Raw genomic sequence first — 16,218 nt, forward strand, 5'->3', positions numbered from 1 at the left:
AGTCACAAACTTGGGGGTGGACTGGGGACACAACTCCTATTTAGTAAAGCAGGGCTAGGGATGCCAAATGTTTACAACGCATGGAGACCTGGCCTGTTCATGATGCTCATAGCAGAGTTCCTTGAGGGTCCTTCACCTAGGTCCTTCATCCCCACCGAATACACACAAGCATGTGGCAGTCTGAGCAGGGTGGCAGTGGGAAGAAACATGGCTCTAGGGCCACTCAGATCTGAGTTTGAATCTTCGCTCTGTTGCTTATCCATTGTGTGATCCTAGCAAATTTCTTAATCTCTTCGAGCTTCAGTTTCGGAAGATAACAGAATTAAAAGCAAAAGCTAACATCAATAAATTACCTGACAGGTCAGCACAGGAAATAATAGTAACAATGACAGTTAACAGCTACTGGACATATTAGGTGCCAGATACTGGGCTGAAAGATTTCCCATGACTCATGAGGAAGGTTCTATTATCTTCCTCCACATTCAGGTGAGGAAATTGAGGCCAGGGAGATTAAGTAACTTGCCCAAAGTCACAGGGCTATTAAGTAGCAGAGTCTGGATTCAAATTCAGGTAATCAAATTCCAGAGCTTGTACTGCTAACTTCTCACTACACTGCCTCTCTCTCATTATGAAATAAGATCACATATGAGAAGATAGGCTTAGTGCTTGGTACACAACAGCCCACAACATCTGGTAGGTGGCACTGGTATTACCCATCTCAGCACCGTGACAAGTGATGTCAGGTTGCTGTTCACAAGTAACTTTCCCAACAACAGCGGTTGGGGAAACATCCACTGGATACTCTTACTCCTTGTAAGGAAACTGGATCCTGCAGGGGTTACAGTTCCTGTTCTAGGTCATCCACGGTGTAACACAGGGGAAAGATGCTCTTGGATTTTACAGCCAGGATTCAAACCTGGCTCTGAATGACGCCAAAGGTCATGTTCTCATCCAGGACCCTGTACTGGCTCCTGAGAAAGCTGCTTCAAATGTTGCAGAGATGCCTTCTGACCTGATGGTGTGGGACAGGGCCAGGATCCCCAGCACGAAGAAATACATGGACAGCAAGAGGTTGATGTACTCCTGGGAGAATATCTGAGGCAGAAATAAAAAAAGAAATAGGAAGTCAGGGTTGCCAGTGGCTATGAGGAAACCAGAGTCCCTGCTTCCCTTCTGGAGGTTGGTCTCACCCCTCTGGAGCTAGGGAACAGTGTCAGGAATCTCAGACAATGCTAGGGGCCTTCTACCTTCTGTGCCTATAGAGAAAAAGGGAGGAACCTCAGGCCCCCCAGATGCACTCCCAAAAGAGTCTGTATGTTGGTGTCTGGTGGCTCCATTATCTGGAGACAAGCAGGATGTTTGTGCTCAGGGCCCTGGCAGAGAATCATGGGGGAGGACAGTCTGGAGTGCAATGTCCCAAGGGAGCCACCTGAATCTCAGAATGCACTCTTCCAAGTTTGGAAATATTATCAAAAATCTAGGGATTTTTTCACAGCAGCCACCAAGGCTCCAAGCACACTAGTTACAAATTGCTTGTGCCCAGCTCCATCCTTTACATGATGCTCTTCTGGATAAGTATTCCTGTGGTGATGGCTGGAAGCGGTGACAGCAGGACCTGCCTTCTGCTTCTTGGTCTGTCAAGTCAAACTAAGAAACGTTCTCTCTTATGCTCCAAAGCCTCCTGTCACTACTGTGAATTCTGGACTCTGGGAATGCTTTGCCATCTCCCTCCACATTCGTCCTTTCCTGAATTCGTTTTCCTGAGGGTCACCAGCTGGGAGGGAATCATGTGCTGTGGTATAGGGCACAGAGGCACCAGGCACTCTCAAGGAGATGGTTACAGAATCTGTCTAGATGCCTGTCTGCCCACATTGCTCCCCTGCTTAAAGCCACACTCAAGAGGCTCAAGGTCTTTACCCTCACTTTGGCCCTCAGCACCTGCGATGGCCACTGTGGACCTTCTCAGTTGCAGCTCACAACATGCTGGCTGTCCTTCTCCATGCTGTGGCCACACTGGCCTTCCTGCAGGGCCCTGTCTGTGCCACAGCCCCACCACTGGCAGCCGGCCTTGCACACACTCTCCTGCCACCCAGAACATTCTCCCCTCCTCACATCTAGGCCACCCTTCTTTCTTCAGCTCTCAGTTCAGAGCAGCTTTCTTTGATACAACCACATCTCAGTAATTCAGCTCACATTTACTGACTGCTTACTATGTGCATGGCATTGTATAAACTGCTGGGGATACATACAGCAAGGAAAAAGGCCTAAAGTCCCTGCCCTCATGGAGTTCATGTTCCAGTAAGGGAGAAAGAATCTCAAAAGAAACAAAAATGCAATATATTGTCAAGTGGTGATGGGTGCTCAGAAGAAAAGCAAAGCAGGGCCAGGAGACAGAAGAGAGGAGAGCTGCTCTTTTAGAGAGGTGGCTGGTGACGGCCTCTCAATGGGAAGATACCTCGTTCAGGAGTAGAACTTAACAAAGTAAGGGAGCTACTGTGAGGGTACTCGAGGGGGAAGAGCATTTGGGGCAGAGGGAAGGGTGGGTGCAAAGCTCCTGAGGTAGGAATGTTGCTCATGTATGTGGGGAACAGTCAGAGCCTGTGAGCCTGGAGCTGAGGGAGTAAAGGGGCAATGTCAGGAGAGGAGGCTGGGAAGTCAAGAGGGAAAGAGACTCTGCAGTGCCATGAGAAAAACTAGATTCCTCTGGGTGAGACAGGCTAGTACTGGAGGCTGAGGGCAGGGCTGTGACATGATCAGATGGTCTGAGAGGATCCCTGTGCTGTTGCGTGGAAGACAAGGCGAGGGTGGAAGCAAACAGTTTGGTGAGGAGGGCACTGCACAGTCTGGTGGATAGAGGATGGTGCTCTCGGCTGGGAGATGGAGGGAAGTGACGAGCAGCAGTGAGATTCCAGATCTGCTCTGGAATGGCATATGTGGGAGGTGCTGAGGGGCTGTCTGGGAGAAGGAGCAGGGAGGACAACTCCAGGGGCTTGTGCCTGGAGGGTCGAGTAGAACAGTGAGGTAGATGGAGGTGCTGCTTTTAGAGATGGGCAGGAGTAGAGGTTCATGCTAGCTTGGCTGGCTCTTTCATCCTTTCCTGGTGCTATACCTTGCCTCCATAGCACTTCCCAGACTGTAACTTCATATTAGTTACGGTGTGACTGACTGGTGTCCATCTCTACCAATTAATAGGAAACTCCTTGAGGGCAGGGATCATCAGCTGTTCTTCTCACTCTGGGCCTTGTACACAGCAGGCACTCAATAAATATTTGCAGAATCAATGGATAAGCAACGCAGTGGCCGATAATACAACTACTATAAGAAAAAGCCCTATGAACATGTTTCCTAGGCATGTGGGCCATGTTTTATGAAGATGTGGTATACCTTTCAGTAGTGTTCCTTCCACGGGGGCCTTGGGGAAATCTCTCTGGCTGCAACTTATAGCTACCAGTTGGCTTGACTGTGTGGCCTATAAATTGTGCACCAGGTTGCACCAAGTCTGGCTTTCTTTGTGCTTTAGCTGCTAGAAACTCAGAGCCACACCAGTATCAGTCACTCTGACAAGAGTACCTGTCTTTCAAGTTTAGAGCCTGGGTTCAGGGTATGGTCTTCACCCTAGGCTTTGTTTTATCATATTTTAATTTTCTCCTTCACCCCAATTTCTTCCTTTACTTATGTTGCTGGGTATAATTTTTTTTTTTGGGGGGGGTATAATTTTTATAAGTTAACTTAAAACAATCAGTTTTAAAGGAGGTGGGACAAGGTAAATTTTACGATGTTGAGAAATGTCCCACTCAGGGGAGAGGAGGAAACCAGCCACCAGCCTGGAGTTTGGGAGGAATCTGTTGGCTGTGTTGTCTAGGCAGCCACTTTTCAGAAATCTTAGTGTGGACCCTCTAGAGACATGGGCAAGAGGTATGCTGTGTGCTCTGGCGCCAGCAGGCTGGAACTTACCCACCTGGATTGGGGGACAGGCTGAGCATCCAATGTCTTAAAGAAAAATGCTCATACCTTCCACTGCCAGAAATTCTCTTCCGAGGGAACATAGCTGAAGGAAAGAATCTAAGTTCTAAAAATGTTAGAAGGTCTTGAGGCAAGGGGCTGGGTACGTATTCCTGGCACTCAGCATGGCAGAGACCTGAGAAATATCTGCCAAAAGCCAAGTTGGGGGCAATGGGCTAGATATACAGATGGCCACAGAGAGATTTCAAAAGTATAGAGGAGAGAAAAAGCAGAGAGAGAGATGTACCACACAGCTCTATTTATGGAAGCTGGACTCTCAATACACACAGATACACTGACACTGTACGTTTTATAAGGAGACACACATCTGAAGACAAAGCAAACGCATTAGAGCAGATACTTCTTGTGGAGAGGGAAATGAAGGTGGGAGATGCAGGTGGGCACTAGGGGTGAAGAAGGGGCCTGGCATGGACTGATGATGGTGTGCTATGAACCAAAGCATGGAATAAATTCAACTCTTCACCCAAGGTCCAGGGGGGAAAAATCTGTGAATACCTCCTGTTATTTGATGGACTCTTATTTGTAAGAATAAAAATCAGGATAACTTTTTCTGTTTAAAGTGAAGGAGATGCTGGAGGTGAACTGTGGTGAATCTGCCTGTGGGGGTATTCTGAAACCAGTTAAGAAGTGTAGCTCTGATCCAACAATGAGGGAGCAATGGGACAGGAAACAGGAGTTAAAAATTATGTTGCTGACTCACTCACAAACTGGGAAAGATAAGGAATTTTGATGCTACTCAATGCTGGTGAGAGTATAGGGGAGCCAGCACACTCCTAACTGTTAGAGGAAATGTAAATGGATGCAATCTTTTGGGGGGATTTGGTACTATTTGTTCAAACTGCAAATGGAGATGTTATATGACTTGGTGCTCCTACTGCAAACATACTTGAAAATATGTGCCCAGGCCAAGATACTGTGCCTGGTGCTTGCGGCAGCACTGCTGTGATATCCCAGCACTAGACATCCCTCAAGGGCACAGCCATAAAACAGAGCCACAAACTGGTGTGCAAGAGAGTGAGGTAGATTTGACTGTGTTGATACAAAAATATCTCCATGGTAAAAGTCCTACATCTGATACATTTGTTTTAAAATTTTAATATAAATGTACATCTATGTGTAAGAGTAACAAGAAACCAAATTAGGAAGATTATGGTTCATTTACATTGTCCCTTAGATTGAAAACATTTCTTTCACCATCTACATGTATTTTTTACATGTGAATTAAAAGTTGTTCTTGAGAGCTTTTCAGTGACCAGAAAAAAAGCACTTGTGAGGCACTCCTACAAAAACAAAAGACACAACACTACAGCTAGGGTAGGATTCTAATTATGTTAAAAGCATGCTTATTAAAAGCCTGAAAGGAAACATGCCCAAATGTTAATAGCAATTGTTACCTCTGTGTATTTTTCCCTCCCTTTATGTTTTCTGCATCTTATTTTCATAATAGTGCAGGTTTTATTAAAAAAAAAAAAAAAGCTTAAGAAGAGTTTGCAGTAACATGAGAGAATGCTTATGATGTTATTAATGGGGAGTGAAAGCGGCAGCTACAAAACTGAGTACGCCACGTGGCCACAGCTACGGAGAAACCATGCACCAGGAAAACAGCGCAAGGACACACCTCCAAAGGGAATCTGTGATTGTCTCTGGTAGTGGGGTTTTGGATGATTGCTGTTTTCCCCTTTTTACTTTTCTGTGTTTTCCACGTTTTCAACACTGAGCCTGTGTAACTTTTATTGGGAAAATAAACCTCGGTAAATTAAAAAAAAAGGCAATTAGTATGGTAGAGGTGCATCAGAGACACAAGCTATATCCCGTCCCAGCATAAACAGTACAATGCAACCAAAAAACGGTATCATGAAAACAAAACAAAAAAAGCCACGCGGAGAAAAGAAATAAAAGACTATAGGGAGGAGTCCCAAACACCATCGGTGGTTATCTCTGTGTAGTTGGTCTTGAGGTGAATTATGATGACTTTTCCCCCCTCTTGCTCATTATTTTCTACAAATGAACATGCATGTCTCCTGTGATGGGAAAAATAAAACAAAACAAAGTGAAGTTATTTAACCAAATGACGCAACAAGTGACAGAAGACTTACTTTGAAAAAGAGATAGAGCCCCAAGAGCGTGCAGCTGGCGATGATGGGAAACCGGGCAGCGTCCCGGCTGGTGATGGTCTCCGGCATGTCTGAGGCGTTCTAGAGCAGACAAGAAAGGTGCCTGTTAGCAAAGGGTGTGGTTCTGGCTTCTGAGGGCTAGAGCTCACCCCATCTTCCTGACCCCAGGCCGTGGCAATGTGGTTCCCTCTGCTCACCCAGGGGCAAGATGCTCCACCCTGCCATTCTGCCATTGGGGCAATCTGGACTCTGGCAGTGCATGTGTGCCAGATCTAGGGAGAAGAGTGATGGCAGAGGCAGGTATGGTATGCAATACCTGCAAGAGAATTCTGAAAGCTCAGGACAGTAGAGCAGTTCTACACCTCCTGAGAACTACTCCCAGTTTCCTTATGGATTAGCTACCAGGTAGATGTGATGAATTTGTTATCCAATAGTTCGGAGTAGAAACAAATCAACAACAAATAAAACTGACAGCAACGGAAGCTGCAACTGGGCAGATGCCAAACGTGAGGAGGAGCAAATCTTGATCAAACTTAAACTTGAGGAATTTGGGAAAATTGAATCTGGTAAGAGTAAAAGCCATGATTAAATCCATAATGGCAGATGCTATAGTTGGCAACAATGTGATTTGGGTAAAGACATGACAGAGGATAAATACGTACATGAAAAAACCTCAATGTGGTCAAAATAATTTTAGTACTTTAAAAAAAGGAAAAAACTGGGAGTAGAGCAATAGCACAGCATAGAGATTTTATCAACTTCACAGAATTCCTACCAGAAACCTTTCTTTCTTTCTTTTTTTTTTTTTTTAAGATTTTATTTATTTATTCATGAGAGACACACAGCTACAGAGAGAGGCAGAGACACAGGCAGAGGGAGAAGCAGGCTCCACACAGGGAGCCCGACGCGGGACTCGATCCCGGGTCTCCAGGATCAGGGCCTGAGCTGAAGGCAGCGCTAAACCGCTGAGCCACCCGGGCTGCCCCCAGAAACCTTTCTAATGAAAATCTATCAATGGTAGGATAATTCTGGTTTAGATTTATATTGAAAAAGCAGAGTTGTAAGCTTTCAAGATCATGCTCTCCATGCTCTCTCAGCTACGCAGAATCCTCAGTCGTCAAGATCCTGCCCAATGTTACTGCCGTGAAGCTTTTCCAGACTTCCCACTGGGCTAAGCTGACTCCACCACTGCGATTCCCACTTTTCTATGTCTATTCTATTTTATATCCTAGCTACCAAAAGTCCTAGCAATGCCAGATGAGACTTCTGTTCAAGTCAAAGAGAGGTTCTCTCCACAGGCTCATCACAATGCCTGAGATTCCATTGCCACCGTGTCCATCCTGTGAATAAGGCAAAAGCATCCCTGGGACAAGGGATCATGTTCAGCCTCAGTATCTCATTAATTTTTTGGCTCATGGCTGCCTCTTAAAAAAACCAACAAAACATGCTAAAGGAGAAGCTGCCTGGAGAGGGCAGTTTTTGGGTCAGGTAGACCTTCTGCTCAAGGATGGAAGGAAAAATGCAGAAGGGGAAGGAGATGAAGTCAGAGAGCAGTAAACCCATGAAATGGTCATGAAATAGAACTGGGAGGCGGGGAGCTAGGACGTGCATACACTGTTGGTTCTGGTCCAGTCTTTTGGGGAGTATAACTCAGCAGGTGCTTCAAGTTGTAGTTTGCATGTGCCCAAGGATACAGAGAAGGGTCAGAGAGCAAGAAGCACACAAAGCTCTTAATCACAGGAAAAAATGTTCATCCTCACCTTTTTTTTCATTCTCATTTTTAATAAGAGAAACTCTATTTGAAGTTCACTAATATTCCATTTTTCATCTGTCAGAATGGCAAACGTCCCCATGCTAGATAACAGACTGAGCTGGTAAGGTTATGGGGAAACAGTGCCTTCAGGAGGGTAAACTGGTCTCCCTGCAAAGAGCACACTTACATATTTGTCAAAATCACAAGTGCATATACCCTTGACCAAGCAATTCCACTTCAGGGAATTTTTCCTACAGATAAAATTGACACATATGCAAATAATACATGTAAAGTAAAATCAAGGTATTCAGTGCTCTATTAATGGCTTGCTGGGTGACTGAGGCAAATCCTTCACTGAGTCTCAGTTTAAACTCCTCTGTCAAACAGGATCACAATCTCTAGCTTTATTTACCTCTAAAAGGGCCAAGGGACTTTCACCAAATGAGATATGGGATGTGAAATAGCCTGGCAAACTATAAAGTACTGTGACTGTATGAGGAGCTGATATTGTCAGGGAGAGGTGAGTGGGGAGGCACTTCATCAAACCCCAACATATGTATGACTGAGGTGCCTGGGAGACCCTCCTTTCTGGAGCACCCAGGGGCAGCTCTGCTGGAAGGAGGGGGTGGGACAGGTAAGCAGTACTGACACAAAGAGGCAGGGTTCTCTCCCTCTTCCTACTTCCCCAGCCCTGGGTTTCTTTCTTTCCTTTTTTTTTTTTTAAAGATTTTATTTATTGATGAGAGACAGAGGCAGAGACACAAGCAGAGAGAGAAGCGGGCTCCATGCAGGGAGCCCGATGTGGTACTCGATCCCGGGTCTCCAGGATCACATCCCGGGTTGAAGGCAGGTGCCAAACCACTGAGCCACCCAGGCTGCCCCCAGCCCTAGGTTTCTTTCTGCTTTTGGCAGCAGTGTGCCATGGGGCTTGGGAAAGTTCCCCCACCTCTCCATGCGCTTCCACATATATGTCCTGTGTAGCAGGGGCATAGGTACAGATGTATATTAGCTGTTAATCTCAGAGTCCACAGGCAGGCAGGCAGGTCAAGACCCTGACACTTAAACAGAATATCACAATACGGTGTGACACATGACAAAATAAGATGTATACTGCTGTGATTCCTGGTACAAGTGCCAAATGGTTGGGAGAGGGCTCTGGTGTTAGAAAGCCCAGCCCAACTTCCAGCTCTGCCTCCTCCCAGCTCTGAGGCTTGGGAATGTTACTCTCTCAGAGCCTTGGTCTCCTCAGCTGTATGATGAGTTTTAGGATTCTACAACCTTTTTTTTTTTTTTTTTTTTAAGATTTATTATTTATTTATTTAAGAGAGCATGTATGTGCAAGCACAAATCGGGGTGGGGGCAGAGAGAAAAGCAGACTCACTGCTGAACAGGGAGCCCTACTCAGGGCTGAATCCCAGGACAACACAGGGCTCGATCTCAGGATGCTGAGATCATGACCTGAACTGAAGGCAGATGCTTAACCAACTGAACCATTCAGGTGCCCCAGGATTCTATGACCTTTGCACTGGAAATACTTAGTGTTGTGCCTTGAGCTGTCACACGAGCTGTCTAGATTATCTGTATTATTATTATTACTATGTATAAGGCAATCACAAGAAAGCAGTCGGCACTTTGGTAAAGCCCTGAAGGTCAAGCACAGGTTCTGGTAGGGGGTAGGAGCCAGATACACACTGACTGAGTTGAGGAATTTGCTCTATGTACAAAGAAAGGAAACACAAGGCAGACAGACCTGCAGGTGCAGAGCAGGTGGGACTCTGGCCTCACTTATAAATCAGGGCCATGGCTCATGTCCACATATTCCCTGCATCCTGGGTGGGAAGAGGCTTAAAATTGCTTGTGAACAAGCCAAGTACATGTTTCACTATATAGAGGACTCTGGGCGCCTCTGAAGGTGACTGTGTAAATATCCAAGCTGCAATGTTGAGTCAGACGGGAGACTGGAAATCTGACAGTAAAGTACTAAGGATAACACTTATGGAGTGCATTCCATGTGCCAAGCCCTGTTCTAGGTGCTTTACATGATTTCATCCTCACAAAAACTCTTTGAAGCAGGTATTTTTAAGAGCTTCACTTTACAGATAAGGAAACTAAGACTCAGGGAGGTGAGGTAACTTGCTTAAGGTCACACAGCTTGTGAGTGGTGTAGCCAGGATTCAAACACAGGATTCCAGTGTCCAAACTCTTAGCCACTACTTCCTAGATAACCTCTCTTTCCTACCAGGAAATTTCTGCTGGCAAGATGTGATATGATGCTCAGGGAGCCTGTGACAATGGAACAGTTATCCTTTGAGGAACTTGGGTGGCTCAGTCAGTTAGGCATCTTACTCACTTAATTTCTGCTTAGGTCATGATATCAAGGTCGTGATGGAGCCCTGGATTGGGCTTGGCACTGGGTGCGGAGCCTGCCCAAGATTCTTTCTCCCTCAGTTCCCCACCCCAAAACAAAACAACCCTCCCCCAAGAGTTAACTTTTGTTGTTACAAAAATACAAAACGTTAAAAAAAGTTGTTAGGATTTTCTAATTCCATGTAGATTGTCAAGCCAGATGCTCTTAGGCAAATGCAATAGCTCCCCAAACATAAAACATAATTTGTGTGTGTGTGTGTGTGTGTGTGTGTGTGTGAAGCTGACACAAATAGCAGAAATAAATTTAGCTTCCAGTGACATTCTGGATGTTATCAGGACAGAAGCAAAAGCAGCAAGGGAAGACAGATACCCAGCCTCAAGTCATTGGCTCGGCCTGACCTCTGGGAGTACTGCTTCCAGGCCATGCCCTAGAAATGATCTGGGACTTATGGACCATTCTGTTACTCTGTAACCCCAGCTGGAGACCCCAGGGTCTCCTCTTCTTCCCACCATATTCACTTACTCACCTCACCATGACTGCTTCCTAAGCATTTCTAGAACTAACCCCCAAACTCCAATCCTGTGCCCCACTACAGTCTTCACTGCAACCACCTCACCAGCCTCCTTCCTGTTCTTCCTCCCTCTCATCACTGAGTTCTTTCTGAAGCCTAGACCTGATTGTATCACATACCTGGCTCACAAAGCCCTGGAGACTGGACTACTGCGCAGCCATTACACAGGAATTGAGGTCACTGCTGGTGGGGGTATAAATTTACACATCTCTATGATGCATAATCTGAATCAAACATGCACGTGGCCTTTGACCCTGCAAATCAATTTCAAAAGAAAACAAATCGTTCTACGAATATAGAAGAGTGTGACATAACAAACATATAAGGAGATTAATTTCAGCATGGATTGTAATAGAAAAAGACGGACACTTGTATAAACAACTAGCAGAGGACTCTAAGTTGGAGGTTCTCACACGAGCACATATCACATATCAGAATTGTCATGAGGGCTTGAGAAAAAAAGACTATCAGGCCCACCTTGAATTTCTAATTCAGAATCTGCATTTTTAATAAGTTCCCAGGTGATGTTGCTGCTGCGTGGTCCAGTGATCACATTTTGAGAACCAGTGCTCTAAACAAATTGTGGGATACAAGTAGGACATCATATAGCTATTAAAGAACAGAGGGGCGCCTGAGTGGCTAAGTCGGTTAAGTGCCTGTCTTCGGCTCAGGTCATGATCCCAGGGTCCTGGAAATCGAGCCCTGCATGGGGCTCCCAGCTCAGCAGGGAGTCTGCTTCTCCCTCTGCCCCTCTCCCTTACTAGTGCTCTCTCTGGAGCATGCTATCTCTCAAATAAAATCTTCTTTTTTTAATCTCAAATAAAATCTTGTAAAGAACACGACCACTCCATATGTACTGATATATCTGACCTCCAACATCTATTTGGTGAAAAAAGCAAGGTGCAAAAAAGTGTATTTATAACAAAATGTAAGTTATAATGCAAAAATGAGGGGAAAGCATATGCTTATTTGTAAAGGCACAAATTTATTGGATGGATATCTAAGAAACAGGTAACAGGGGCTGCCTCTAGGGAGGGAGATTAGGTAGCTGGGTAGGACAAAGGTTTTCATGACACCCTCTGCACCTTTGGAATTCTGTACCATGGGCATGCATTATTTACCCTCCCCGCATAAAATAATAAGGCAGATTTGCAGGTACTGACATAGAAAAATGACCAATACATAGTATTAAAAAAAAAATTAAACTGCAGATCAGTCTGTGCTATAAAATCCCATTGTTATAAAAATAAATTTATATTTGTATACACACATAGGCACACACATTTGTATATACATGGAAAAAGTTCCAGAAGGTTACACACCAAAGAGCTAACCAGGTTCCTTCAAGGAGTGGTACTAAGGAGGCTTTTCCTTTATACTTTTCCATAGCTTGGATTTTTTTTTTTTTTTTTTTTTTTACACAAGTGCAAGTATGTGGTCATTTTGTAACTATGAAGATCAATTGTTGTGTTGCCTTCAGGATTCTGTTGTACAGAATGGCTGCAGGCTGCCTGAGCATCTTCCTGTTATGTCCTCCAAGGCCCTGCCCCTGGCTCACATCACACTCCTCATTGCCTCCCTGAACGTGCCCTGCAATGCCATGCCCTCCCCCCCTCCTGTTCTGCTTGCTGAACTTTTGCCCATCCATGCAAAGGCAGCTGTGGCCTCCTCTGGAAGGCATATCAGGATTCAGTTTAGTTAGCTGCTCACACATCTGCTTCTCTGTGGAGACTGAGCAGGGCCTGGCCTTCGTTGTCCCAGCACCCCTGGTACCCAGCCCCTGGGCAGGGTACCAGGGGTGCTGGCACAGAGCAGAAGCCCAGTCCAGTTGGCTGAGGGGCTCCTCTGAGTTACAGGCCAAGGGCCTTTGAAGTAATCTGATCTCCAGCTATTGCTTGGGCTGGGATTTGCTCCCTTCTGGGAACATAAGTCTCTGACAGGGATGGGCACCCCTCTAAGACCGCTCCTCCCACAGCTGCTTCTTCCCAACATACTCCTGGATGCTCCACCTTCTTCTCTCCATGATTTCACAATTTGCCCTGCCTGTTATGGACAACTTGGCTCCATGGAGAATTCTGTCCTCACATGCCCTCTCTCAGCTGGCTTTAAGGTCTAACACTGGTGGGAAGTCAAAACTCCTGGGCCCCCACACTAACTTTTCTCTCTCCTTTCCACATGACCAGGGAAATATGACTCAGGGTAGGAAAAGGGAACTGTTTGCTTGTTTTTTCCCCTGGGCCCAAATGCCACTTGTGTGGGTCTTTAGAAGCACCTGTACCAAGGGCAGCCCTGGACTAGGTCTAGCAACACCCAGTTCTGCCCCTAACTGGCAGCGGGATCACGAGTAGTCATTTCTTTGACCCTCAGTTTCTTTCTCCATACGACAGGGAAAATAAAACTGGTTTCATCTGTAACATTTAGTTGGTGGGAGAATCCAAGAAGGTGAAGGCTTTGTAAGCCTTCAGAACATCCTGGTTACTAGTGGTGGGTCTGGCCGGCTGCGATTTCATGCAGCCTTCAGGGGATGGTGGGGGAGGTATTTAGAGGCTATGGTGGATTGAAAGCTCTTTTCTATGCATGCCCTCTGTTCCCACATCAGACCTTCCACCAACTCCTAAACTAACTTTTTTTTTTTTTTTTAGATTTATTTATTTGAGAGAGGAAAGAGAGCATGAGCATGAGTGGGATGGGCAGAGAGGGAGAGGGAATCTCAAGTGGACTCTATGCTCAACTCGGCTGGACACAGGGCTCCATCTCACCACCCTGAGATCATGACCCAAGATGAAACCAAGAGTCGGACACTTAACTGACTGCACTACCCAGGCGCCCCTCTCCTAAACTGTCTTGTACTGCTGCTTACTTGGTTTACTGCTTGGAATGCCTTCTGGCTGAAATTCTGCCTCTGCACCAAGACCTAAGCCCACCTCCAGCGTAAAGCCTCTCTGCCCTGCCTCAGGTATGCTCAAACTTTCTACTTAAACCCCACAGCACTACTGTACTGCAATCACATTGCCAATTATTCTTCCTCTGTCCAGGTACCTAAAGTCCTTGGTAACAGGGCTCTGACTTACTCATTTTTGACCCTCCACCCCCTATGACAACAGTGGAAGTTCAGGAAATTCTGTTGTTGGTAAAATGCTTCAAGAGATTAGTGATCCTTGTGTAGAAGACACCAAGGAGAATTACTCAGTTTTGGGAGCCCCTTAGATCAAGCTGCCCAGTTCATGCCATGCTGCCTTTACCTCCTTTGTCCTGGTCTACTTCAAAACCTCCTCCTGTACCAAGGGTTTGCAAAAAGGCATGGCAGCAGGGAAGCTGAAGGCCACCTGAACTCTGCTTAGAAGAGGCAGAATGGAAAGGCAAATAGGGCCATCTAAGCCCTGCTGACTACTCCCCTTTGTGTCTGCCCACAGAAGGAGCCAACAGAGAGTTCTCTGATCTTGGGGAAGGAAGGTGGCAGACCTCAAGTTGGGTAATGTTTTGAGAACCTGCACTTGAGCAGTTTCCAAAGTGGCAACTGCTTTGTGGACCTGCCCTCTTTGGGTAAGACAGCTTCCGTTTAGGTTCAACTTCAGGTTTGGGTAGGGGAGGAGCTACAGATCAGGAGGGGAAAGGATGACAGGAAATGAGAAGCCACTGGTGCTAGGGGCTGGAGAGGACTTAATATAGGGAAGAAGATGGACGGTGGGGAGAGATGATGGAATCCTCCTAGGTACCCAATGGGACATATGTTGAGGAAGGTCAGGAATGGGTCTGGCCTGGTCTGGTAAGAGAGGCCAAGAGTTCAAGTTGCTCAGCAGGTGAGCCCATTTTGGTGGAGGGACTGTCTCAGGGCGCACCGGGAGAAAAGCTACTTTGAGGGAGGGTCAGGTTCTGGGGTGAGAACAGGGTGAGGATTTGGGAACAGGGTCTGGGCTCGGTCTAGAACAGGTCCAAGACTGAGTGTCTACCAGTTAGGGAGAGCAAATCAGCAAAAGAAGGTGTCTATGCTTGCTTAAAAAAAAAAAAAAGAAAGAAAGAAAAAAAAGAGGTGCTAGGATGATAGGTTCTGAGGGGCTGGCTGAGTGGAACTGGTCTGAGAAGTGATGCAAAAACTGGGGCCTGAGCTGTGGCTATATCCTTGAGTTAATTTTCTGAGGTGGTGCAAGGGCCTGATCTGGTGGTTCTAGAAGAGCACACTACAGGCCACAGATTCCAGTTAGACAGGTGTCACCGTTTCAGGATGGGTCTGGATGCTAGAATTTGCCCTAGGGTGGATGTGGCAAGGTTTCCAAGGGAGGAATGACAGGGGATTATACCATTCAGTTGTCAGGACCAGAGCGCATCAGGTACAGATGCGGGTTGACTCAGAGCGCAGGATGAGGTGTGTCCCATATGGGATAAGCAGCCGGAGCAGAGAGTGGGGCCAGGCTGGCTGGGTCCAGCAGGCTCAGAACAATACATGCCCGAATCGCAATGTGAGGCTGACAGTGTTTGCAGCATGATGCACAGAGGAAGGGATGTGTCAGGGTCCGAGTGGGGGTAGAAGCCGGTCCCTATCTGAAAAGGTGTCAGATCCCGGGGCAGCTAAGGCCAGCTCCCGGATGTGGGCTCGGGGTGGGGAAGCGGTGGTGATCCGTGCCGGCAAGGGTCAGCGTCCGGGGAGAGGAGGTGTCTGTCCTGCTAGGGCGGGCGTGCGGAAGGTCCGTGTCAGTCATGTCCCGGGTAGGAGATGGAAAGCGCGCGCGGTTTTGCCTCGGACCCTACCTTGCCGCGGGCGCAGCGCACGGAGCGCAGGGCGCCGAAGAAGATGGGCAGCAGCGCCATGAGCAGGAGGCTGCCGTAGGCCAGCGCGATGCCCTCGGGCGTGGAAGGCGGCCGCGTCGTGCCGTTGGCTGTGCCGCCTGCCTCGGCGCTGCCGTTGTGCGGGTCGCTGAGGGCCGAGTCCATGGCGACGCTGCGCTCGGGGTCCGCTCCGGCCGCCGCAGCAGAGACACAGACGGGAAGACCGGCGCTGCGGGGAAAAGCCACGTTCCCTTAAAGAAACAGGAAGTGACGTGCAGCCCTCGCCGGTCCGCGCCGCGCACGCGTGCGCGTTCACGTCTCCCCGCCCGCGCGCCCTCTACCGGTGGCGGAGGGCTGGGCGACCAGTTGCTAAGCAACTCCCGAGCGGTGGGGGAGGGAACTCGCAACCACCGCGGTGGGCATCCGCCGTCCCTAGCGAGACCTGAGGGTCCTGTGCCCCGGGCCTCGCCGACGTCCTCCACCCGGGCTGTTCCGCTCCCCTCAAGTCCTCATCCTAATAACTAAGAATTTGTTCATTCATGACTGATTCATCCAATATTCAATTGTTCCTTAACCCCTTAAATATTTGATGCCCAGACGCTGTCCTGGGCTCTGGGGACACAGA

The 16,218-nt window shown here is 47.3% G+C and overlaps 1 protein-coding gene across 6 annotated transcripts in view; it reads right to left on the bottom strand.

Moving 5' to 3' along the window:
* HM13 (histocompatibility minor 13) overlaps positions 1 to 15,901 on the bottom strand; it is a 40,098-nt gene extending 24,197 nt beyond the window's left edge. For 3 of the 6 annotated variants that reach the window (XR_003233181.2, XM_025986154.2, XM_025986151.2), the window contains exons 1-3: positions 15,576 to 15,901; positions 6,120 to 6,218; positions 1,013 to 1,095 (exon numbers count right to left, since the gene is read on the bottom strand). Coding sequence is in view for 4 of the 6 variants with exons in the window: in XM_025986154.2 (XP_025841939.1) it covers positions 1,013 to 1,095; positions 6,120 to 6,218; positions 15,576 to 15,758 (365 nt within the window). In the remaining 2 variants the exon portion in view is untranslated. Of the gene's footprint in view, positions 1 to 1,012; positions 1,096 to 5,641; positions 5,771 to 6,119; positions 6,219 to 15,575 lie in introns of all 6 variants that reach the window. The other 3 variants (XR_003233180.2, XM_025986150.2, XM_025986152.2) reach the window with 2 other exon arrangements.
* Between the last annotated feature and the right edge of the window lie 317 nt (positions 15,902 to 16,218).

This window comes from Vulpes vulpes, chromosome 14 (assembly GCF_048418805.1).
Source record: "Vulpes vulpes isolate BD-2025 chromosome 14, VulVul3, whole genome shotgun sequence".
Classification (NCBI taxonomy): Eukaryota; Metazoa; Chordata; class Mammalia; order Carnivora; family Canidae; genus Vulpes; species Vulpes vulpes.